The 27,626-nt window shown below is 33.0% G+C and overlaps 1 protein-coding gene and 1 pseudogene across 1 annotated transcript; one reads left to right on the top strand and one right to left on the bottom strand.

Moving 5' to 3' along the window:
• Positions 1-77: 77 nt before the first annotated feature.
• On the bottom strand, positions 78-20,227 carry LOC116109435 (probable LRR receptor-like serine/threonine-protein kinase At3g47570). The gene is given in 5 exon segments (XM_031395647.1): positions 78-346; positions 348-651; positions 1,910-4,100; positions 4,247-4,509; positions 19,891-20,227. Coding segments are annotated over 5 exon segments (3,204 nt in total). The 3' UTR covers positions 78-237.
• A 1,079-nt stretch (positions 20,228-21,306) lies between these two features.
• On the top strand, positions 21,307-27,586 carry LOC116109436 (annotated as a pseudogene).
• Positions 27,587-27,626: the final 40 nt, after the last annotated feature.

The following is a 27,626-nucleotide window of genomic DNA, read 5'->3' on the forward strand; positions in this document are numbered from 1 at the left end:
AAGAAGTTTCAAATACACACAGGTCAAATATTATGGATAACAGAAATTAAAAAAGAAAAAAACGAAAGCAATGAAGTTTGAACATGAAAACACAGAGCATTATAAAGCAATAGAAACAGAGCATAATGAAAATACAAAGTATTACACATCTATAAAACAGAGCAAATTAAATCACACCAACTTCAAAACAAGCAATCAAGAACAATGCAACATGTTTGGATGAAGAGAGAATTGTAATCAATTCATCTCCTCCTTAGACTTGAGAAATGAGTCTCTGATAGCTTTCAGATTGTTGACTACATCATTCATTGTCATTCGCTCTCTTGGAGATGTTGTGGAACACGAGTCCAATCCTCAGCACTGGAACCAAGAATTCTTCCATTTTCTTTTTATTATTCCTTTGAGATTCAAAGTTTCTCATCATGATTTCTTCACCTCCATCATCTTCATCTTCATCTTCTTCTTCCAAGAGCAGTGATGGGTCAACAATGTCCATAACATGGTTTGAAAAAGCCATTGAAACAAAGTTATGAATGCTCAAGTCATCTTTAAACATTTCATCTGTAGGTCTTTTACCTGTAAACATCTCCAACAACAATATACCATAGCTGTATATGTCTCCGAGCCTGGAAACATGACCATCCATGTATTCTACAATGTATGAAATTGGAGTCGACACATGTCAATATATATAAAAGAAATTGATACTTAAAATTGTTTACTATTATATGAATAATATAAGAATGACAAAATAATTTTATATTATCTTATGTGTTCAACAGCTCAAGAGACTTGATCCTTTTTTTCAAACAAAAAATAGAATTAAATCTATAGAAATTTTACAAATTAAAGAGCAGTTAAATGTAAAAAAGAAATGAGTTTAAGTATTTATTACTAAAGAATCTAAATATAAAGAGCAAAAGAAAAAAAAAAATGGTAATTTAATTAGCAAGTTATAGCATTTTCCAATATTGTAATATAAAGCTCTGCTTTGTGTACAAATTTCGTACTTCTTAATGGTCTGCATAATCTTGAATTATTGATGGAACAGAACATGAATATACACATAAGCATAGTCAATAATTTAATCTAGTGGTGGACGAGATATAACAGTAGTAAAATTAATAAAAAATTTAATTAAAATTGTTTAGACTTTATGTAATTTAATTATCTGATATTGTTATAAATAATGTTTTTGACATGTGTTCGTATTTTGAAAGATTTAAATAATAATAAAGTTATTATGGCCAAAGAAATCAATTTTAGATGTTGCAATTATTCATGAAAAATAATTTATGATAATAATTAAAATGAGAAATTTTATAGAGTTCTTGGACTTTTAAAGGGAAAAATTTGAATCAATGATAAGTATTGAGAAAATGAAATGACACTATTCATAAAAACTACTTATATTGTATTACACGTGTATTTTCAGAATATAATAAAATAATAAATAGTGATAAAAATGTGATAAATTTATGATAATAATTAGAATGAGAAATGTTGTAATTAATTAAACGAAGGTTAAGACCTTAAGAATTTCTTAAAAATAAAATGATAATCCAGAACTAAAATTCAAATATACTTTTGAGAAAAAAATAAAAATAAAAAATAATACTTGGAGGGATGTAGCCAATAGAACCTCTTAGAGCAGCTGATGTTATTTGACTTTGCAAGGCATTATCTGATGATTCAAAAAGGAACCTCGACAATCCAAAGTCACCAACATGGGCCATCATATCTTCATCAAGTAGCACATTGCTTGGCTTGAGGTCACAATGCACAATTGGAGTCTGACAATGGTGATGGAGATAATCAAAAGCAGAAGCAACATCAATTGCTACATTTAGTCTCTGCATAAGGGTCAAGTTCTTGATTCCAGCAAGTNAAAAAAAAAAAAAATTAATACCTGGAGGGATGTAGCCAAAAGAACCTCTTAGAGCAACTGATGTTATTTGACTTTGCAAGGCATTATTTGATGATTCAAAAAGGAACTTCGACAATCCAAAGTCGCCAACATGGGCTGTCATATCTTCATCAAGTAGCACGTTGCTTGGCTTGAGGTCACAATGCACAATTGGAGTCTCACAATGGTGATGGAGATAATCAAAAGCAAAGGCAACATCAATTGCCACATTTAGTCTCTGCATAAGGGTCAAGTTCTTGATTCCAACAGGTTGCTCGTTAGGAACCGGATGTAGCCAGTTGTCCAAACTTCCATTAGACATGAACTCAAAAACAAGACTTTTAAAGTCGTTACCTTCATAATCAACACTTGAGCAAACAGTTATGATCTTGAGGATGTTACGATGTCGTATGCTTTTCAAAGCATTGCATTCATCAATGAAACTTTTCAAGGCTCTTTGATGTTGAACTTTTGACACCTTAATTGCAACAATTTTTCCATCACCAGAAAGAGTACCTTTGTAGACAGAACCACAACTACCCACACCGAGCAAATTTTCATTGGAAAAGTTATCAGTTGATTTTAAAATGTCAGAGTAAGACAAACATAATTGGCTTTCGATCGAAGATGTAGTGGAACTTGTCCGTGAAGATTTCTTTTTGTAATATAAAACAAAAGAAATCACTAGCAGAGTTGCAACTGTAACACCAATAATTATTGAGATTACTACTCTTTTATTAATATGCTTTTTAGAAGCTTTTGTTGAGCATACATTTAAAAGTAGTTCTGGAACACCGCCACAAAGCTTTTCATTTCCAATAAGTGAAATATTGGCACTTGCATTTGCAAATATCCCTTCCTTGGGTACTTCACCTTCAAGCTTATTATACGAAAGATTGAGATACTTGAGAAACAAAAATTGGCTGAAAAATTCAGGAATTTGGCCAGATAAATTGTTCCAAGAAAGATCCAATTCCTCTAAACCTCTTAAACTTTTCAAAGATTCAGGAATAGTCCCTCCAAACATGTTACTTCCCAAGTACAGACGTTCCAAACTAGTACAACTATCAAGGCTACTAGGAATTTCACCGGATAACTTGTTCTTGGATACATCCAACTCTCCAAGATTTTTCAAGTTACCCACTTCTAGTGGTAGTGAACCAGTCAAAAAATTATCAGACAAACCCAAATAAATTGATATGGAAGAAAGACCGAAAACTTCTTTGGGTATGGTGCCATTTAGACTATTATTCCCTAAATACAATGCTAGCAATTTTTGACACTTTCCAAGACTTGGAGGTATGCTTCCCTCGAATTCATTATTGCTCAAACAAAGCTTAATTAATTTAGTCAAGTTGCCAAGTGAGGATGGGATTAATCCAGAAAACTTATTGTTACATAAAGACAATTTCTCTAGATTCCGTAGTCTCCCAATAGCTTCAGCTGGAACACTACCACTTAAGTAGTTTCGTGCAAAGGATAAGACAGTTAGGTTAACCAGGTTTCCAATCCCAGCAGGGATGTTTCCATGAATCAGATTCATTCCAATATCTAAAATTTGCAATTGAGTTGAAAGGTTGCCTATGGAATTAGGCAACTCTCCCCCAAAAGCATTACCATAGAGACCCAGTCCTACAAGCCTAGTACAATTAGACAAAAATTTTAGAAATTTCAAGTCACCAATTTCCCCCTTTCCAAGTCTATTATACTCCAAATTAAGTCTAATGAGACCTTGCAAGCTTCCAAACCTTTCTGGAACATTCCCAGTGAGGCTATTATTACAAAGATCAACTCCTGAAAGTTTAGAAGCATTTGGCAATGATACAGGAATACTTCCTGTAAAATAGTTATAATTACAATTAAATTCTTCAAGATTGGGGAGATTGAGTCCAACATCTGACGGCAACTGCCCGTGCAGCTGGTTTTGAAACACAGAGAAATAGTACATTGAAGAGAGATTAAAAATTGAAGTAGGGATGGTACCAGAGAAATAATTCCCACCAATTTGAAAAAATCTCAAGCCTGATATCAAACCTAGTTCCTTGGGTATGCTCCCTTGTAAATTATTCTGCGCAAGGACCAGAAAGCCAAGAGAAGAAATATTGCCAATCCAAGCTGGAATTCTTCCTGTAAGATTGTTAGCTCCAAGTAGCAGATATTCCAGTTTCGACAATGAACTAAGCTGGTCCGGAATCTGCCCAATAAACTCGTTGCGAGTAAATTTAAGTACTCTAAGATTTGTACAACGAGATAAATTCGTTGGAATACTCCCACCAAAGTAATTGAAGGCGAAGTTGAGAGTTTGCAGCTGCTTTAAACGGCCTATTTCTGTTGAGGAACTTCACCACGGAAGCTATTGTTTTGCAAGTTGATAGCAGTAAGAGATGTAAGGTTTCCTATAGAAGACGGTATCGATCCAGCCAACTTTTGCGATTTCAAGTACAAGATTGTGACCCTTCCATCAGTTGGACTGCATGTAACACCAGTCCAATTGCAGAAATGCATAGAATCATTCCAGGAGCTCATGATCTGAAGAGGGTCTTGAGTTATTCGTTGCTTGAAATCAAGTAAAGCGAGTTCATCAGAGTGAAAGCCTGATGAGGCTGAGGTTATCATCCATATAAGATGAAACAGAAGAAGGAAATGGAACAAAAAACATTTTGAATTGAAAAAGTATCGCTCCATGGTTTTGGGAATGAAGAAAGAGTGATTGAATGTTTGAAGTTTGAACTGTGGAAGAAATAACAAAGAAAATTTTATGTACTGGTTATGTTGATTACAAATTTATAATATCTCGTTTGTCATCTGATCCACATCCACAAAGGGTAAAATATTAAAAAATAAAATTAGTATTTTTCAATTAAAAAATTCAGTATTTTCTGTGTTTAATGATTTTTTTTCTTTCAGAAATCAAAATATAAACTTTAGTGGAATAAAATTTTATTTTTTTTCCTACGGTTTAGAAAGCAAAAACAATAAAAAAAAGAAATGCAAATATAAATTATAAGGTCATCTTTATTTTAGTGTCCAAAAAACTTAAAAAAAAAAAAAAATTGAATATTTTATATTTAGATATTTATTGGTTGTTTAGTTTCACCACTTCAAACTGAAAATAAATCATATTCTTCTTAATAAAAAAAAAAAAAAAAAGAAGAAGTTGTTTTTAACTAAATACAAAAACTTATTTGTTTGCCTTTAATGACTTTTAAAAAATACCTATTCTTTAATTTTTAAATTTCAATCATGCCCCTTAAAACCCTAATCTCTTTCCATTTTATTCACGTTTTTATTTTACTTTCATTGTTATATTATCTTTTTATAACAATAATATACTCACTACTTTAATATATTATTTAATATAATAGGGATGTATTTTTTAATTTAAATTCTGATTTAAATTTTTGACACATTTTCAGCTGTGAATTCAATACAATCCAATGGTGTAGGAGTTGTTGGAGTGAGAAAGAAAATAACTATCTTCAAATTCCTTCCCAGATCCATTGGATCGCAAAATATCTATATATTTTAAGATAAAAATATCATCTGTAATATAATAATGCAGTGAGTATGTATTATTATTCTCTACATATATTTTAATAAATTTCCCAACTTCTTATATTTCTCTTAATATATTTATTTAGAATTAATTTTTTAATCAAGCTAAAAACAATTAATAATGTTAATTATTTGCAAAGTTAATATTTTCGTTATTATCAAATTCATGATTTGTAATACAAATTTTAAATGTATGTCATATTTAATATTGATAAGGTCATTAATGTAAAAATATTAGTTTTTAGATATTTAAAACTTGTAAAAATAAATACTTAATACATATAATTCGATATTTAAAAATTACAAACAAAAATATTATAAACATTTCTTATATTCTTTTTCATTCAAAGTTATTCAATTACCAATTACCAAACTAAGTTAACTAACGCTAAGACTTATTGTTCGAATCAATTTTGAAAAACAATTTCTCAAAATAATGTCAAAATATTCTGAAAGTATCACAATCCATGTAGAATGATACAAGTCAAGGGAGATGACCTCCTGATTGTGCAAGTCTTTCCTTGATATTCCAAGTCTATCTTCAACTTTTGTTTTTAACTAAATACAAACACTTTTGTTTGCCTTAAATGACTTTAAAAAAAATACCTGTACTTAAATTTTTAAATTTCAATCATACCCCTTAAAACCCTTATCTCTTTTTATTTTATTCACGTTTTTATTTTACTTTAATTATTATATTACCTTTTATAACAATAACATACTCACTACTTTATTATATTATTTAATATAATCATAATTTCATATATTCTTAATCATTCAAAGTTATTCAATTACTAATTATCAAACAAGTTAACGGACGCCTCTAAGACTCATTGTATTGAAAAACAATTTTACAAAATAATGTCTAAATATTCTAAATGTGTCATAATCCATGTAGAAAGATACAAGGGAGATTATTCTGTGATAGTATAAGTCTTTTCTTGATATTTTAAGTCTATCTTCAACTTTTGACGTATCTATTATTAGAGTCTCACACCGACTAGACACGCTCAAGCTTAATAGTTTATAAGAGGATCATAGTCAATTGAGTTAAGTGTTTGACCAGCCGGTGAAAAGTTAGAGCCAATAACTACCTTAATCAATATCTATTACTCTTAAATAATTCAAATAAATAGGTTCAAATTATTTCATTAGCAATTAATTTTTTGATGTATCTATTACTATTGAATAATTTTGACTTAAAATGTGGCAGAAAATATTATGTAAATAATTAAAATGGAGAGGTACAAATTATTTCATTATCAATTACATTTTTGACACTAGTCTTGTGGAACACTAATAAAAAATTGCATATTTGCATATCTATAGAAGAATAACAAATTTTTGTATTATTTCACGATAGCTGCATGCACTTTGTGCTAAATGATCAAATAAGTGAAGAAGTAGATGTTAATAAAGTTAATGCTAAATAGAATAGATTTTTATAAATATATCATTATCTAATTTAGAAAACTATTAAAAACATATAATTCTATATGTGCAAACTAACTTATATGAACTTATGCCTTATAATGTGATCAAATAACTAAAAGTTAAAGATAAATAAAATAAATAAAAGCGGATAGTGTGAAGTCATGTAAAAAAATTACATCAACCGGTATGAATTATTTTGTATGAAGCGTATATTTATGTAGCTTTACTCTAATATAAAATGATGGAAATTTTTTTTTTTTAAAATAGTAAATAAATTTTAAAATAGAAAAACGATGCCAGTAATAAAAGTTTATTGCCTTCTCCTGTTCCTGTAGTAATGTCTAAGGGTCATTCGGCAAGTTTCTTATATTTTCAGAATCTGAGAACTTGTCCAATAATTTTTTCTTAAAACAATATTCTAAAAATGTATAGATTTTTGGAAATAATAAAATATTTAATTATAAAATATCTTTATCATTATAAATAATGATAAAACTTAAATTAAGAGTGTCAAGTCAACCCTTGTCTTCAAGCTTACCCGTTACCTTTCCACGAAGTTATTTCATTGTCAATTTCAATTTCAATTTCTTATCGAAGACTAGTATAACAAATTTATTGAGAATTGACTTGGGCCTTTAGGTATTATATCCAAGTAGTATTATTTGTGCCCCAATAAATCTCTTTTTATTCAAAAATAGTTGACGTAATATTATATAAAGAGATTTATTGGGGCTTAAATAACACCTCTCTAAAAGAAAACAAAATTTCATTTTTATAATCTACTTTAAATCTATGCAAAGATTGTCGTTATCTGTTTTATATTTTAATTTCTTTTTCATTGAATAGCTCCCTATGTAAATTATTCGCGAAAGGAAACATAATGAGAAGAGAAGAAATATTGCCAAGCCCAAGTGGAATTATTCTGGAAGATGTTGCTCCACGTCCCAGATATAACAGTTTCGACAATGACTAAGCTGGTCCGTGAATCTGCCAATAAACTCGTTGTAACCAAATGCAAGCACTCAGATTTGTACAACGAGATTAAATTCGTTGGAAACTCCACCAAAGTAATTGAATGTGAAGTTTGGAGTTTGCAGCTGCTTTAAACGGAAATTTTGAGGAATTCACATGGAAGCTATGTTTTGCCAAGTTGATAGTAGTAAGAGTGTAAGGTTTCCTATAGAAGATGGTATGATCCGCCAACTTTTGCGATTTCAAGTACAAGATTGGGACCATTCCAATCAGTTGGACTGCATGTAACACCAGTCCAATTGCCGAAATGCATAGAAGTATTCCATGATCTCATTATTTGAGAGGATCTTGAGTCTTCGTTGCTTTGAAATCAAGTAAAGCGAGTCCTCAGAGTGAAAGGCGAGGAGTTGAGGTTGTCATCCATATAAGATGAAACAGAGAAGGAATGGAACAAAAAACTTGTTGAATTGCGAAAAGTAACGCTCAGGGTTTTGGGCAATGAGAAAGAGTGTTGAAGTTGAATATGGAAGAAATAACAAAGAAAAATTTACTATACTAGTTTGTTGATGATAAATTTATTATATAAAGTCTTAATATCTCGTTTGTCATCTGATCCACATCACAATGGGTAAAATATTAAAAAATCAAATTAGTATTTTTCACTTAAAAAATTATACCTGGCAAAGGTTACGCATATCTGCGGTAAAGGGGGACCACGATTAAACGAGCGGGTTAAGATAACAATATTAATGTCAGGTAAAATTTACAGTATCCGGCTTCGAGAAGATTATAGTATGGTATTATTATTTTTTAAAATATATTACAGTATGATCACATAATTAATTATAATATTATAAATTAAATGAACTTAATTAATTATAACATTATATTACAAAATGAGTTATTGATTTACATAGTATAGACTAATTAAATGATAGAAATTGTAGATTTAATTATAACAAGTTACATTATAAAGTTTTTATAGTATATATTACTAATTTAAATTTTAAAAAAAAAGCAATCACGGGTGTTCGTAACCTAAAACGAATAATTCCAGATTAACTTGAGATTAATTATAACATTACATATAAACATTAGTACACATACGTAATTAATGATTAGAAATTTAATTAAATTATATATTTGATTTTATAGTATATTACTAATTCATAAACTTAATTCTAGTTTGATAGTAACTATAATTATAAGCCATATATGTATGTATAAATATTATGACTTAATTTAGTTCCTACATAACACAATACTTAATTAAATGATTAGAAATTTAATTAATTTATACAGTTTCATATAAATATTATAGTAGATTATAATTCTTATAAACATTAGTTATAAACTAAGTGATTAACTTAATTGTATATCATTATTTCTAAAACATTATTACAATACTTAATTAAATGCATTGCAAAATTTAATTAATATAAGGTATTTACATTATAATTAAATAATTAATTAATTAATTGTCGACATTAATATAGGTTAATGCATACTTAAATAATTATAATTTATTAAACAGTCTATAGTAGTCACTTAAACAATTAGGTACATTACTTAATTACGTAATTTACGTTAATTAAATGAGACTTACATTAATTTAGCATTAATAAACCTTAGACATTACTAGATTATTATGATGATTACTGAATTAATTATAGATTTCCATATAACATCAGATAAGACAACTACTAATAACTGATTCGAGAAATGTAAATATAATTAAAAGTAAATTATAGAGATTTATGTATGATGTTAATTAATTGTTTGTGTTTTGGGTTTGTCTGATTGAAAGAAGTTTTACTGTAAAGCTGGGTTGATGAATTGATTGAATTAAGTGTGCCTAGAGATTGGGATTTATGAGGTTACACGGACACAAGTATAATAATGAGTAACGAAAACTTGTTTAGGGGTGTATTTGTAAATAGTTAAGGTATTTTGTTCATTTTTTTAAACTAATAAGGGGGTAATTGATTTTTTACAGGGTACTGGGACCAAGGAACTCGGAGAACCTACATTTTAGGTTTTCGCTCATTGAAATTTAGAACCTGTACTTAGTGGTTTGGTTCCATTTCTCCGAAAAATGCAGGTATGTCCAGACATTGCTCACCCAGTCAACGCAGTCTCATCAATCACCAACAATCTGCTGCTCCTCTCTCCTTAATCCAAAAAACAAAAACTAAAATAATCCAAGAATGGACTCCACAAAGCATTGCAACAACAATACTAGACACACTACAACAAGTGAGCTCTTCTTGTTTTACTTCTTGCCTTTCCTCTTCGTCCTCCATAAAATCCTGTCTAACATAATCTGAGTCTGGTAGCTAGGAGGCGATTCTCCCAAATCTCCACTCCTAGGTTCTACATCAAGAGATTAAGAAATAAGTGGTAGTACAAAGGCGGCCAAGCCTTCACACCTAGTTCCCGGCTTCCAATGGCAAAAACGGTGGTTTCGTTTGAGAACCGGAACCCCTTCTACCAGAAAATTTTAGATAAGAAGATAAGAAAAAAAGGGCAGATCAGAGAGGAGAGGTAGTTTTAAAACAGGTGACCCGAAAGTGACCCGTATCCACGTGCGGAGTTGGTTATGTATTCCTACTCAGTTGAATTTTTTTTACCTTGAAGACAACTATTACTCGAGCTATCTTGGCCCGTATCCTCAACCTCGACGTCGTTGCCAAGGCTAATAAAAAAATTCAACATTTTTTGTGTTTAATGAGTTTTTTTCTTTCAGAAATCAAAATCAAACCTAGTGGATAAAATTTTATTTGTTTTCCTACGGTTTTAGAAAGCAAAAAAACAATAAAAAAAGAAATGCAAATATAAATTATAAGGTCATCTTTATTTTAGTGTCCAAAAAACTTAAAAAAAAAAAAATTGAATATATATTTAGATAATTATTGGTTGTTTAGTTTCACCACTTCAAACTGAAAAAAAATTTCATATTCTTCTTAAATAAAAAAAAAAAATTGTTTTTAACTAAATACCAAAACTTATTGTTGCCTTAAGACTTTAAAAAATACACTTAATTTTAATTCTAGCCCCTTTAAAACCTAATCTCTTTGTGCCATTTATTCACGTTTTTATTTTACTTTCATGTTATTTTTCCTTTGTATAAACAATAAAATCTACTGTACTTATACTAATTAATATGGGATGTATTTTTTAATTTAAATTCTGACTACATTTTAGCAGTTGAGAATTCAATACATCAAAGTGTAGGAGTTGTAGGAGTGGGAAAGAAAAATAACCTATCTTCAAATTCCTTCTCCAGATCCATTGGATCGAAAATATCTTTATTTTAAATTAAATACAATTGTAAGATAATATGTAGTGAGGATGTAGTTAAATTCTGTCTCTATATTTTTAATAAATTCCATCTTATATTCTCTTAATATATTTATTTAGAATTAATTTTTTAATCAAGCTAAAAACAATTAAAATGTAATTATTTGCAAAGTTAATATTTTCGTTATTATCAAATTCATGATTGTAAACAAATTTTAAATGTATGTCATATTTAATATTGATAAGGTCATTAATGTAAAATATTAGTTTTTAGATATTTAAATTGTAAAAATAAATAACTTATATACATATATTCGATATTAAAAATTACAAACAAAAATTATAAATCATTCATATTCTTTTCATTCAAAGTTATTCAATTACTAATTATCAAACAAGTTAACAACGCCCTAAGACTTATGTATTGAAAACAATTTTCCAAAATAATGTCTAAAAATTCTAAAGTATCATAATCCATGTAGAAAGATATAAGCAGGAGATATCCCGTGATAGTGCAAGTCTTTCTTGATTTTAGTCTATCTTCAACTTTGAAGTATATATTTTGGAGTCCACACCGACTAGGCACAGTTCAAGCTATGTTTATAAGAGGCATGTCAATTGAGTTAGTGTTTGACCACGGTGAAAGTTAGAGCAACAAAACCTCCTAATCAATATCTATTACTCTTAAATAATTCAAATAAATAGGTTCAAATTATTTCATTACAATTAAATTTTGATGTATCTATTACTATTGAATAATTTGACTTAAAATGTGGCAGAAAATATATTAGTAAATAATTAAAATGGAGAGTACAAAATTATTCATTATCAATTACATTTTTGACACTAGTCTGGAACACTAATAAAAATTGCATATTTGACATCTATAGAAGAATAACAAATTTTTGTATTATTCACGAAAGCTCATGCACTTTGTGCTAATGATCAAATAAGTAAGAAGTAGATGTTAAAAAGTTAATGCATAATAGAATAGATTTTATAAATAATCATTATCTAATTTAGAAAACTATTAAAAATATAATTCTATATGTGCAAACTAACTTATTGAACTTATGCCTTATAATGTGATCAATAACCAAAAGTTAAAGATAAATAAAAGGGCAAACGACATGCACCCACCCAGAGGTTTGTTTGTAAAGACAAGGTGATAACCCAGGTAGTTTGAAATGCAAATAGGGGTAATTGTTCTGTCTTCTCGGTTAGGGTTGCTGCAGTTAAAGGGTACCTTTGTGAAAAAGACTGGAAATGCCACTGGAAAGTTGGCCACATCAGTTAGAATTTCTTTTTTCCTTCCTACATCGTGCTAATTTTCTATTTCTTCTTCTCATCGCCTCTTTTTCTGCTTCTATTTTTTTTCATCACTTTTGTTGATGAACATGTCAACGAAACTGCTTGTTTTTTTTTTCCCTTTTTCCAGGTTTTGCAATCTTCAAATTGAGAGATTGTCATTACAAAATCATAAAACGCCGAACAAAGCCAAAACTCCAACCACCAAAAACAAAGTGACTTAGTAGCAAGGAAGACGACAATAGCAAGTCAAACAAGGGGTCTGGGAAAAAGCAGAATCAAGGGAGTTGTCAATTGCTTGGGTGAAGTATGCACATAACTGTCAGGCCTGAGTGTGTGGTTCTTTCCTTTCATAAAGGTTATGGTTGTGAAACCATCGTCTGGATTGTTAAGCACAACATGGAGGAACTACTGCAGCAGGTACGGTAATTAGGCAAATGTCTATTTGGTATAAGTGTGACGATATGCACTAGAATAAGGGGTTTGTTGAGCTCGGATAGCTCAATGCTGGAGAAGCATATAAAAACTATTGTTGTAGCAGAAACTTGGATAGAGATATCACAATTTCTGTCAACATTAAAGCCTTTTCTAATGTAGGTATGATTATATAATAGTCCTTTTCCTATTATTTCTACTGTTTTGAGATCTACCATAGGCTAAATCTACGCGAATGTTAGATAATGAAGTGATTCTAGGCATCTACATTTTGTCAACATCCACTTTGTAGCGAACCTTGTGCCCACGACTACACCCTCTTCTGCAGCTCAGTTTGCGCAATCTTAACGCCTCTTCAACCTAGATGCCAACATTGTCACAAGCTTCACGGTCAGGGTAGACAAAATGTTTTAAATCATTGTATTCGACCGCTATTACCTTTTATTCCATACCTTTGTATTCTTACCCATCTTATAGGTCAACCAAGTCATGATGCATAGGGGGAGTTTGTTTGTTTCGCTTGCAACAAAGTTAACTTGCGTATGAAAATTGGGCCGCACTATTTACCCCCTCCCCCCCCCCCCCCACCCAGTCCGTTTCATACTTGTTGTATTGAGCAGTATGTTTTGGATTTGACTATTATTTTCAACTTGATAAACATGTGGAATACAAAAAAATGGTAAAGAACCGTATAAAGCAATCAATGTTAAGGAGGGCGGTGCACATCAGGGTTGCCTTGGGCCTGAAAAAACTAAAGAAACACTTCATATTTCTCTAATCCTAAATCGAAATTTTAGTCATTGAGAAGGATCCGCTACAAAGTGGATGTTGACAAAAGTCAGATCCTTAGAAATCCTTTCATTAATAATGAATCAGCTGTATAGATTTAGCTATGGTAAGATCTCAAAAACAGTAGAAAATAAGTAGCGCAAAGGAGATTATTAGCATACATACATTGAAAAGTCTTTAATGTTGCAATGATAAATTGGTGATATCATTGTCGATTTTCATGCTCAACAAGCAGTCGGTTGAACACAAAAACCTATCCACTAAAACCGTTTCGGTTTGTTCAGGAATTTTCTAAACGAAAATCCACGTTCGGTTCAAACAATGGGGAAATGGTTCGGTTAACCCGTTATGAACACCCCTACACCCGGCCACTAGGGTGGTTATAGATTCAAATATTAATGTTTATGTTTTTATGTTACAAGTTATATATGTGAAGGTCTAACACTCAAGCCCAAGTGTTTAGTACCATACTTCACTGGTTCAAGTTAAAAATCAGTGGTTTTAGGTTTAACATTATGTTAAAGATATTTGAATCAAAATTTCAAGTCTATTCCTAAATCCACTCACAATTTTTTTTGTTTTTGTTTTTTTTTTTTTTTTTCACAATTTCATAAATGTCAAAACAATATTTATCAGATCTACCATAGGCTTTAATGCAAAACATTTGTACTATTATTGAACTTATCTATATAATAAATGTTATAAAATCAATTTGTCTTTTTTAATTATTGAAATAGTATCAAATAAAACAGTTAGAACTAATAATTTCTGAAAATAATTGGTTAGTACAATGTCTTAAAGGCATCATACAATTAATTAATATATCGTATATGCAGAGTTTGTTAATCAGTTATTTACCAAAAATTAATACTAATATAACCGAATATGGTATACATCTCCCTTGTGGACGGATGCAAACCCTGTAATCATAGGGTACTATACCTAAAGGGGTCTTGTATTCGGTCGCAGAGGAGGTACCTCATCAATTTTGTGTAATACCCTGGTCAATGGGCTTGTAGGGTGTTCGTGCCTGAGGATTGGCAGGCCAATTGGGTTGGATACCTCAGTACTTGAAAAAAACAAATGATATGAGATTAGGTATTACAAATACAACCAACAGAGTCAATATGAGTGTTTTTAATAATAATATCATTGTCAATATGGTTAAGATATATAAACATGTTGTTAATACCATATTTAAACTCAGCTCGGCTTGGGCAGGTTACATGTTGGAACCAAAAACTGGGGCCTTCTCTGGGCAGTTACATTTTCTACCTTTTTAACATACCCAAAACATGACCGCTGACAACTCTGGACATTTTTCGGTGCCCTTGCACCTTTCCATGAGCCCACCCTAACCTGACTGCCACCCACGCCTTTGTGTCAGTGAAACCAGAATCTGAGTGGAAAAATAGCCCAATTGTGACGAGTTCGCGAGTCACGAGCGGTTGAGAGGGGTACAAAGTTTAGGGTTCGAGGAGTTTGTAAAGGGAGGTCGGGGTGGTTAGGTGGTGAGTCAAGTGAATTTCTGGGAAGCCAAAACAAAAAAAATTTGCTGGAAAAATCAAACCTAATCGCGGCGGGTTACCGAGTCACGGTCGATGAAGGGGGGCTATCAAGTGTTGGGGTTAGAGGGGGTTTCCACAATATAGAGGTTGGTGTCAGTGGTGGTGTCGAATTGAAATTTTGGCCACTAGAATGAGCAGCATGGGCTAGAAAAGTGAACACCCTACTATGCGATCATATCCTGGTTGTGTTTGCTGGATGTTTACAACTTGCAGGATTGATATAGTTATCAGGGGATGTTTGCTAGAGTTTCAAACTGTTGGATCACCTGTAGACCGCCTGTTTAACGGATTGGACCAATACACCTAGGACCCGACCCTTGGCCAGGGCACCCAGTCGGGTTGCCAGAACACTGGGTTACTACTCTAATAATGGTTAATTTTTAGTCGTCATAGTCATGATATGTAAAAAATTATTGATCGTAATGTCATTATGCGAGTGTTTAATAATTTAAATGTTCTAAGTCATGATTCTATATTGTACGAAATAGTCAACATGGATATGGTGTGTCTAGAGAAACAAAAAAAAAAATAAAAAAAAAACAAAAAAAAAAAAAAAAGGACTATGTTCTAAAAATACTATAAATAATATATTAGAATACTAATCATTCTATATCTAATATTTACATATGGTATTTCAACTCATGTACCATCTTCTCACCGTGCCTAATTTGAAGTTCAAAAACACTTCAATATTTTATAGGTGATAAAGAGATATTTTCAAATCCAAACACCGGTTGGTTTTTATTTATTCACAAGGAAACTGATAGAGAAGAAGACTTATAAGGATTTAATAGCAAATAATACTATAATTGAATTATTGAACACAGTGGTTTTAATTGGGTTTACAAGAAACACGTCTAGAGGCCTCAAATTTCCAATGCTAAATTTTAGACTACAATTGCATGTCTGTGTACCCATGGGGCTACCAAATTGGAGATGTTGAGACTGTTGTATATCGGCAAAAAGTTGATTTAAATTTATCAGCTTTTGAATATCTTTTATATTGTTTGATTGTATTTTAAAAGTTTTAGAATTTTTTAATAAAACCTTTTCATAGTTACGGGATAAATTGATAAGTCAAAAAAACAGATCATTCGCAGGATAAGGTGAATAAAAGGGCAAAATTTTGAATTATAACAGGCAGACCAGTATCACTCGATGAAAAGTCTTCTGACTTCTAGTAGTTAACAAATGTGAATGGAGAATACTACAAGATACATAACCTAACCTGGAGGACAATTATAATGCATAACTTAATTGTCTGATTATGATGGTCTGGCTTGAATTGAAATTTGTGGTTGTACATATTGACGTACTTTTTTTTGCATGTTTACACACCCCGGGAAGTAATGATATAGCCGGGAAGTGGATATTGGGTTTTTGTTCCTTGTAGCTTCTTTGGTTTTGGATGATCGATCAATTCAGCCGACGCGGTGAAATTGCTTATTTGATTTCAAGAAATCAACTAACTGAAACATCATTTCACGTCACAGCTCCTGAGTGCTTCTACCATTTCTGCTTTGGGAATGGCTGGTGTACATGCAGTCAATGATGAGACTCACAGTATTAAACTTGACTGCGGAGAACGGCAGCCAATGCCAAAAAGCCGGAGCCGGTATGGTTGCACTTCACCAAACCGGCGTCGGAGTAGACAATATGTAAAATGAGTTCCTGAGCTCAGATCGGCATGGAGATTCACAAGGCCCACCATTGGCAGCTGATTTTCGGATCCATTGGCTGTGGTGCATTTGTCAAAGTTGTACCAACGCGAACAATGGCGTCTGGGTTAGCGTGTTCGGACCTTGATATTTGAGCGTTTGACAACACACGTTATGGCGCCGGGGTATATTCCGGAGACAGCAGATTTGAATTTAACCCAGCGCCGAACTGAATCTCCCATAAATGATTTTCTGTAAGGTTCCGAACCTGCCTTACAGTAAACTTGCGGACTGGAGAATATTCCAAATGAAATTTATTGCCTGTACGAACTTAAAAGTATTGATGTATTACCAACTTTCATGTGCAGATGCAGACCGGCTTGGAAGACTTACCAAGGAATTAAAATCTATCAAGCCTGAAATTAAGGCTACACTCGCTGATTAATAATCGGTGTGGTACATCCTTTTTGATGTATAATCTACGTCATCAGGTGATTTCACCGCGACTTAAACGCTGCACTGTACTGCCCTCGGATATTGGTCTCACGTCTCCTTAATCTTGAAGTAGATTTGCATTGCAAGTATATATTGTACGAAACATTTCTCTTTATTTCAAATGCTTCCAAGCTGAGATTCTTGCGTGGATAAAAATGGTTCAGCACGGATGTGCCTGCCACACGAGTAGGAATTCTTACACTGAGTTGGAAACCTGGAACTTAATCGTTACGATGGAAGAAAAACTTCTGTAATGTAGTATTCCTAAAGTATGTGAGGCCTAGAATCCGGAAGAATGCATTGAATGCCAAACAGTTTTAGGTTCAAATTTCATGTCTCCATTGGTAATATGCATAGTATTGAACAAGGCTTTTATGGGAGGACGTTAAATTGAGCGAAGCATTCATCTGAGTTTTAGGAATTGACCAAAATGGCAAGTACTGAATTATATATAATAATCTCAAATGGTTACCATACCCACAGAAGTTTTGGTCTTCCTCCTTTCAATTTAATTGGACTGTTTAATATCTTTTAACTGATTCACACCAATTGAAGTGGGTAAACGTGAAAAATCTTCTTGAGTTGGATATGTTCGAATAACAATGATCTGGAGAAATGCCCGGAAACCTTGCTTAGTTTTACTAGTTTGGAGAGGTGGATTGGGAGTAAACACATTTGAAGGACAACCTCAATCTTTGGAAAGTTTTAAGAGGTGTAGAGAAGAATAGATCTTTCTCGGAATACAATTTGCCTGTCTTATTCTGTAAATTTTTAGCAATTTTTATCTCTCAAAGTATCTCACTCTTAATGTAAGAAATGTGATGGTTAACCATACATAATGCCTGATGCCTAAAAAAGCAAAGGAGGATCTAGTTTACATGTCTCCTGAAGCTTTTTATCTGGCCGATAATTCTAGGGTCTCGAGAAAATAGTTGAGGCTTAGTAAGCTGATCCAACCCTTCCAATCATTAAAAAAAAAAAAAAAAAAATGGTGAGGGGGAAGTACCCAAGAAGGATATGCAAGCCTAAGAGCCAATATTTCCATCGTCGAAAATGATAAGCTTTTGTTAGGGTATCTCACAACTACTTTACTGTATGCTTTAGAAAGAGTAGTGTTAGGTTTACAACCTATCTTACAACACATGGACGTGAAACTCGTCATTAACTAGCTTGTAAAAAATAGTAGACAGGAACCAATTTTATCAACGATCACTAAAAATGTCACGTTAAAAATTGTGAAAAAAATTAGAGATTAGTTGTGGACCTAACGTTACTCCACTTAAAAAAGCTTCTAAAAAGCATCCTGGCTACAAAGTAGAAGTATTCTTCTATCACGTTCTTTGTTTTGTATTACAAAATGAAATCTACCAGGAAAAGATTATACAATAACACTACAGGACACCGAAAAAAAGTTGCACGAAATTCTGTACCGGCCGAGTGTAATGCGCGTTTGAAGATTTGTTTACCAATTTTTTCTAGTGAACGGCCGTCCATCAAATTTGGACGGCCGTTCACTCACATGGACATCCGTCCATATTGTATGGAGGACGTCCATATATAAGGGACCGGGCGTCCCCATTTAAAGGCGCGCCGTCCATAAATAAAATACAATAAAAAAATTTGTAAAATATTATGGACAGCCGTTCATAGATGTGGACGGCCGTTCCTTAATTTTGGACGGGCGTCCACAAAACGGGACGCCCGTCCTAAGTTTGGACGAGTGTCCATTCCTTATAGACCCCGTCCAAAGTTAATTTGTTTTAAAAAATAAAATAAAAAATTTGGACGCCGTCCACAAATTGTGGACCGGCGTCCTTGACCCAAATACACAGCATTTGAGTACAAAGAATATATCCAAACCCTTCTTGCGTTGAAAAGAATAATAAATAATTAATCTTTGGCTTCATCTTTACACAGCATGTGCCACTCTGAAGAACGGCCGCTTGAAGGGCAAGTGCTCAGACCTCTAGCTGTTAACTTGGACAGAGTCGAGGGTGCCTTGGTTTTACCATCTTCCTCACCGTTCTTCTTTCTTTTTATCATCATTTCTCTTTTCCTCCCATTTTCTCCTTCTTATCAGGTTTAGTGTCTTTTTCGGTTTGGGCGGCCTTAGCAAGCTATCCGTTCCTTAAGATCTTAAGCCTCTCGGCAGCAACGCTTCACTCACTCTTCAGGCATGTACTCCACTTCCCATTAGTAAGGTCATCTAACCAACCTGTAGATCTGATCCAATCCTTAGTGATTGATGCATCAGATGCTCGAACCACAAATTGCACAGCATGGTCGTGGTCTCATCACCCAGGTCACATTTCTACTTACGTCATTGGCTCCCAAAAACCATCATGGCCCAAGAAGCCACTTACCAAGTTTTGGCCGCATAACAAAGCTGTTCAAAGTTGAGGAATTAAATGGTAATGTCACAAGGGTAGCCTGAAAAGGCATGACAATAACAACATCGTACAAGAATTACCTGAAAACCTGCAACTGCACGGATGATGTGTGAACACACTCTGTGGAAAGGTTTGGAGGACAAGGATTTTAGTCCACTGAAAAAGGAGAGTCCCATACTGCTGTGCAGTAGTAGCCCTGAACCCACTTCCTTCATAAATATATGTACCAGTGTACCTACTATAGAGGATAACTGGGCCATAGTCGGAAAAATTCAGCAGGCGATATTTTTGTGGCAACAGAAGTTCAGTCAGCGGAAGCTTGTAAGGCTGACACCGTAAAATCACGGTTCTCCCAACTCTGGACGTAAGCTTCTCTTTTGTCTCTGATTTGTGGATCCTCTTCAACATAATCACCATCATAATTACTAGTAATGAAGACGAAGGAAAAAGAGAGGAGATGGGGAATGAAAGACGAAGATGTTTGCAACAAGGAGAATGGGTTTTTGTTTAATTTTTTTTTTTTATATTAAAAGTATGGACGGGCAACTTATTTGTGGACGTCCGTCCAAAATTAAGGGACGGTGTCCACAACCTATGACTGACCGTTTATATATTTTGAAATTTTTTATTATATTTATTTATGGATGTGCGTTCTTTTAAATGGGGACGCGTCTTTTGATATGGAGGACGTCCATATAAATGATGATCGTTCAATTTAAATAGAGACGCTCGTACCTTGTATATGAATGAACGTTTATGATGTGAACGGTCATCCAAATTTGATGGATGGCCGTTTACTAGAAAAAAATTTAGACGCATTTATACGTAAACCGGTATAAAATTTTGGTACAACTTTCAATATCTGTAGTGTTATGAAGATTATAGATTAAGTTTTACTGCACTAAAAAGCTTCTAAAGAGCATGACGTAACTTTACCGCACAAAAAAGCTTCTAAAAAGCATCTACTACAAACTAACAAGTAGAAGTTATTCTTCTTTCAGTTCTTTGTTTTACATATGTGTGAAAAACTTCAAGGAAAAGTTACACTTATCTTCAATGTTGATGATGATATGACAACACATGTTGATGTTGGTGACTTCGGAGTTCGGATTGGCAAAGTCCTTTTCGAGGCATCTGATAACAACTTCCAAAATCAAATAATGTCAGCTCGTTTTCTAGGTATAATTCTTTTCAAAATCATCTTGAATTAGTTCAAGAATACCATTTCTCCTACCAAGACTCTTAATAAAAATTACAGAAAATAATAACATACGTTTTCTAAATAACCTTATTTTAACGATTGGGCGCTCCACCCCTAAGATTATTACACTTGTTTCAATTGTGATATCTATGACCAATTTTACAAATTGAAAAGTGGCGTGGCGACGGCTGGCTTTAACGGAGTGTGAGGCAGCAGACGGTGGCTGCCCTTTAGAGTGCGTTTGTTACTGAGACCAGATTCTGATTGGTTAAGTGAAGTCCCAACAGAGAGCGAGATGGAAACGGCGTCTTCTTCTTCTTCTTCTTCTTCGAACAAGAAGAAGAAGGAGGCGTGGGGGTGGATGAATGGCTTAGAGGATGGTGCTACGTGATTCAGAGATGCTCTTTCAAAGAATCTTGGCAGTCATTTGCAGAACCCCTTGCCTTGCCTCCTGTTAATGATCTCACTTGCATTGTCACTGGATCCACCAGCGGTATTGGCCAAGAAATCGCCCGGTATGTTGATTTTAATGATTTTAGAGAGGTATATGAAGTTTACTCTTTTGCTTAAATTAGGAATGGGCTTGTGATTCTTAATGAATGGGCAATTGGCGGAATCAGGGGCTCATGTTGTTATGGCAGTGAGAAAATGGAAGGCAGCTCAGGAGTTGATCCAGAAAGGCAGGAGGAATGGACTGGAAGAGGCCTCCTCTCAATATTGAGGTACTCCTAAATTATAATGATTGGGGCTTTATTTCATGCCAAATTTGTTAATTTTTTCTACAAGTGTCTTTAGTTGAAACATAGCACACGAAGGCATTCTATGTTTTTCTTTTTTGGTTCATTTGTTGACCACCCTGAGATGCATTTTGGGAGTGCTTTTGCGGAAGTGGTCTAGAGTAAAATTTATTTCGATAAAAGCACCTAGAATCCTTTTGAAGAAATATTTATCAAAATATTGCTTAAGCACTTCACACAGATTAAAAAATGCTTATTAGAAAAATCCATAATCAAGTATTGTTCAAGACGCCGTCCAGTTGATCCAAATAAAGTTTTGTTTGTTTAAGCAAACCATTACATATAGACACAATTGCTTGTGACTTTTAAATGCATCCTTTAGGACAATAGATGGTTTTCAGATTTGTGTCCATACTGCTGGCTGTGATAATTCTTTTCTAGGTATTACATTGTTATCATTTTAACAATTCATTTAAAGATAGTTGACATGATATATGTCTCCTCAAGGTGATGGAGCTTGATCTACTCTCTTGGACTCTGTTGTGAGATTTGCTGATGCTGGAATGCACGTTTAGGGCCTTTGTATGTTCTTATCATAATGCTGGAATTTTTTCCATGGAGGTTTGTGTTTCTCAATCATTCAATAGTGTAATACTACTTCCTTCTTGATGTTCCATCTTGATGCTATATGGGTTTTTATTATATCGTGTTATAACTTTCTGGTTTGCTCAGACTATCATTATTATTCATAGCTTAGTAATATGTTCGCTTTTGGCATGCTTTATTTGGAGGTTAAGCGGGATCTGTAATGTCAAAACATTTTAGGTTGTGCTTGTCTTATGAAAATGTATTTTGATCTAAAAATGTTTATTGACTGCCAAGAACTAAAGTGTAATGTGTTGGTCTTTATTAACTCTTTACTTTAGTAGTCAAACTATGATGCTGTGAATAAAGATACAATGATGTGATAGTTGCATTAGAAGATCGGTTGAAAAATTCAGCATGATGAATTTTGAGTACTTTAAGCTTAATTGATATTAGTGTTGTGTTAAAAGTCTTGAGGATGCATATCATGAACTTTAAATTGGATTGATAGTTTTCTTCCTTTTTAAAAATGCACTTGCTGACGACAATAGTTTTTTTATTCACTATGTTTTTTCATCAGAATGAAAGAGAGTATTGGGGCATAGAAGGTCGGTTACATACTCTGCTTGATATGGGCCTTTTCTTCTTGGACTGCATCTTGGCATTCCATATATTCCTCGCTTGATTTACACTCAAAGTGTGTCTAGGTGTGTTTTGAACATACAAATTCTATCTTCTCCTTTCTTGACAATATTATCAAATACTTCCAACTCAGTTTGATGTCTACCAAAGCTGGCCATCTAGTGTGAGTCATTTACTTCATGTTGATCTGAAATCAAAAGTTTGCTTTTGATTCATAAACCATATTGAAGCTTTGATTTTCTTGTTATAATTTACATGATGAATAAATTTTCCTCTGTCGTGTAATTTTACATGTTTTGTGTTTACTTCTTTATTTTAATCATTAGGTTGTGATGCCATGAGTGATCTACTTTTAGGCTTTTATTGGAGAATCATGAAAATGAAATTGAGTACTATTAACTTGTTATTATTTAATTTAAAAGAAATGAACATAGAGGCTTCGCCATTTATACAGAAGTTTTTGCCCCAAAATAATATCCTGTATCTTAATAAAGTTTGACTATTTCTCTCTCACCCTTGCCACTATTGTTTCTTGTAGCTGGAATTTAATTGATTTATGTAATGACCCTTACTCCATAATCCTTGTATCCACATCATCAGAATATTTTCCCCTCTCTTCAGTGCAGACTTATGTTTATTATTACTTATTTTCAATTTCTCATTGTAGTGCTACTATCTTTTCCTCACAATCTTGCTGTTGTAAATTGTTGTTGTTTTGCAGGCTTCTTAGGTATTACGAACAATTTAGGTGTTATCTTTTTTTGGAAACCATATAAGCTATGCAATAACAAGATGTTTAGCTCCATAGTGTTTATATACAACATTTAGTATCATTTGTGTTTGCTTTGACTTTGCTGTGTCCAGAACCACAAAAAATTTCAAAAGAAGGGCATGAAGAGCACATGCAAGTGAATCATCTGGCTCCAGCGTGCTTTCAGTTTTCCTTTGCCATCCCTTATTAGAGGATCTCCAAGTCGAACAGTTAATGTGAATTCTGTTGTAAGTTACTAATTGACATTTTCTTGTATTGTGTTATTTATTAAAGAAGAAAAGAAAAGAAAAGAAAAGAATTTTATATTCCTATTTGTCCATTATATCTATCAAGCTTTAGTAATATTGGGGACAACTTTAAAATAAAAAAAATATATATATTATAATAATATGAGTTGGGGACAGACCATGAAATGATGATATCTGGAGGGCCAGAGGAGACTTAGTATTTGATTTAGTGCTGTATGAAAACTTGTAAATTGGGTGCAGAAAATTTTGGCATGCCATTGATATGATTCAAAAGAGAATATTAAGGGTGTGCTAATCTCATTGTTATTGGCATCTGGAAAAAGAGAGAATGAATTTTCTACATAATGTAAATAATGCAGTAGTAGTTGATTAACCATATGCCGTAAATCCAGCTCATACTTAATCATCCGACTGTTATCGTGTATGTCTGAAAGTACTTTGTCCCCTCTTTTGGTGTGATGCATTATGTTGGTTTTGTTGACCCAGAAGACATGAATGTTGTTTCTGGGAAGGGAAAATTTACAAGCTTATTGGGATACACAAGCCGCAAGCTAGCACAGGTGCCGTTAGAAATCAATATTTAATTCTTCCACAAATTTGAATACCTGGAAATTAGTGTTGCTTTTACATTTTATTTAATATATTTGGCATATCTGGCAAAATTTATTGGATGATTGGAGAAAAATATCACGGCTTGTTTTCGTTAAATGTCTGTACGTAATTTATAAAAATTCAGCTTCTTTAATGATTTCATGATAATATTAAAAGCAGTAGTATTATTGTACTTGGTCATTGAGTAATTATACTTTATTTTGGATAGGAAACAAAGAGGTTATTAATAACTTGAAGGAGATAAGCTGTATACCAGTGTCCACCGCAGAAAACAAGTCCATCTATTAGGAGGGTCTGTAGCTTAAAAAGACACAAAAAATCTTGAAAGTCTTTTGAAACAATAGTGCCAGATTCAACTGAAAACCACTTGCCAATTGAAAATGAATAAGAGAAACCAAAAATCTTGAAAGTCTTTTGAAACAAAACTCATAGTGATGCAAGAGCGCTTTCTGTCTATTAATACTGATTTATTCCCATCTACTGGTTCAGATAACCTTTAATTTTTTCACCTCTAGCTGTCCATGAAATAGCTAGAACCAGAAACTCTCTAAGGGCTTAGGCCTTTTTTTCACTTTCCAAAAACAGCTAATCACATAGTCTGATTATTCTTGTTTATAGCATTGAACAAAGATTGTTTTTGACTCCCTAACTTAAATAAATGTCAGTAACTGAAACTTGACGGCAGTGAATTTTGAATAATATTATAATTTTCCAATGGTGTGACATGTTTTTAGCAACTATTAGAAGCTTGTCCATTAAGTTCTAGGCGCTAAGGTTGCTGTAATAGTTTGTATTTTGTTTATCTAGTTTATGCCCTTTGCTTTTCCATTTTTTTTCTTGACATCTGCTGTAGCGATTATCCTTAGGATGTAGAAGGTCCTGAATGGCTTTCAATCACCTAGAAAAACAGCAATTTAATTCTTGTATACTTATTTTCTGAGTTGTTCGGAAGGAATAGCCATCTGACAGAGCCTTTAGATTGCTTTGCAGATTATGTTTAGTAGTGTCCTTCAAAAGCGAGCTGCTCGAATCTGGCATCAATGTATTATGTGTGTCTCCTGGGATTGTCCACACGAATGGTGTAAGTCTCTTGCTGCCTTCCAGTCGCTTCTTATCTTGACAAAGGATGTTGACATTTAAAGCATGTTTCTCCACATGTATGTCCTCAACATGAACTATAAATCATCTCATAATCAGGAGACTTGTACATTACTGCTTTAGAGAAGTTGTGGGACGATAAAATGATATAATATCCTTTGGACAGAAGACAAAATTGTGCAATATGAGTTTTCCTTTGAAAGATTGTGGCATGCAGAACTTTTTTATTCACATTTTAAAGTTAAACTCTTGTAATTCTCTAGACATCTTACATATCCTGTTATAAAATATGTGCAGCTTCTAGCGTAGAGAAGAAGTTCCAATTTATATATCATGGATTTGAAAAGTTCACTAAACAGGACTTCAAATATGTGCTTATCTTGAAGTTCTTTTTTTAGGTATATAATCTTCGATAGGAGGTAATATTATATAGCTTTTGCATGTGTGTCGGATTGGGAATGCATCTCCATCTAATTGCTAAATTTGTCAAATTCCAAGTAGTAGGAAGCAGGAAAACAAGTTTACACTGAAATTTTGATTTGGTGTTTGTCAATTTACTTTCTTGTTTTTGATGGGAAAAAAAAGATTTAAATTAGAAAACTGAAAGAGATAAAACAATTGACCTGATTGGACAAAAAGACAGAACCCTTGTAAGAATAAGGGTCTGTGGCTTCATAAAAAAAAATAAAATCTTGGTAATCGATGCAGTAGGAACTTCAGAAAGGAAAGATGAATACAACTGACAACCTTATAGGCATCTAGATCAACCTGCAATCTCTTTTAAGTGTTTTGAGGATCTTTTTGAGGCAGCTACTGTTTGCAATATGTTAACTGTCCTTAAATTTGTTAATTGTACACTAGATGGAAAGTAATGTTAAGAGTATTACTATGCTAAGTGTACAAGCTTATATACAAATGGGCTGGCATTGCTTGTTCATTGCCTTTCATCTACCTTAAATTGTTTTATTTTTTTTTTCTTATTTTCACACTTTATAATTATGATATTCGAGCATAATGTTTGTATATTCAGTTTATAAGAGTATTCTTAATGTTAATGTAACCACATTTAATATTCAGCAATGATGAGATCTAAATCAGTGATTTATTTAGACTCAGATTTCCAGTAGAAATATTTCGAAACTAGATTGATCTATTTTACTCTTTTGGTTCTGTCTTTAATCAAATGCAGGCAAGGGATCTTTCCAAAATTGTGCAAGCTGCTTATCATCTTATACTATATTTCATCTTTAGTCCGCAAGAAGGTGAGTTTTCAAATGCTAGTGCCACTTTCTTGTTTTCTTAGTTGCATGAGTAATGAAGACAACTTTCTCAAGCATTTTTTTTCATCAGACATCAATGCCTTTTGAATTTTCCCAGCTTCAAATCTATTCTAGCAATTGCATTAACTAGATGGGCTATTCTTCTTCCTTTTTGTGCCCTTTCAATACTTGATCTTGTCGATCATCGGAAACCCTATCTATAAAAATTACAAGAAAACAGCCAGCTAAATTGTGGTGGAAGAGTGGGTATTATATTCTTAAATAGAAAAAATATGTGAAAGGAAGTACAGCTAAATTTGGTATGATTTTCAAAAATGAGGTTCGAGGAGCACACTTTTTTCAGCCACTGATCCTCAGATTCCAGAGTATGTGACTTGTGTGAGAGCGGATGATGGCCTGTTTGCGCATTCATACTCAAGATTGCCGTCCAACCATATCCTTCCAAGGAAGCACACAACGTTGAGACTTCTTATAAAGTGGGGGAGAAGACATTAGAGATGATTAGCCTGCCGTCCGATGCTGTTGAGAAGCTGATAGAAGGTGAAGAAATCAAATGCAAGTATGGGACTCAACAGGAAGCTGCTCTTTCCCACTAAAAGGACCAACAACAAATGCTCATCCTAAGTTTCAAATTAACCCGT

The sequence above is a fragment of the Pistacia vera genome, unplaced genomic scaffold, assembly GCF_008641045.1.
Source record: "Pistacia vera cultivar Batoury unplaced genomic scaffold, PisVer_v2 Contig58, whole genome shotgun sequence".
NCBI lineage: Eukaryota > Viridiplantae > Streptophyta > Magnoliopsida > Sapindales > Anacardiaceae > Pistacia > Pistacia vera.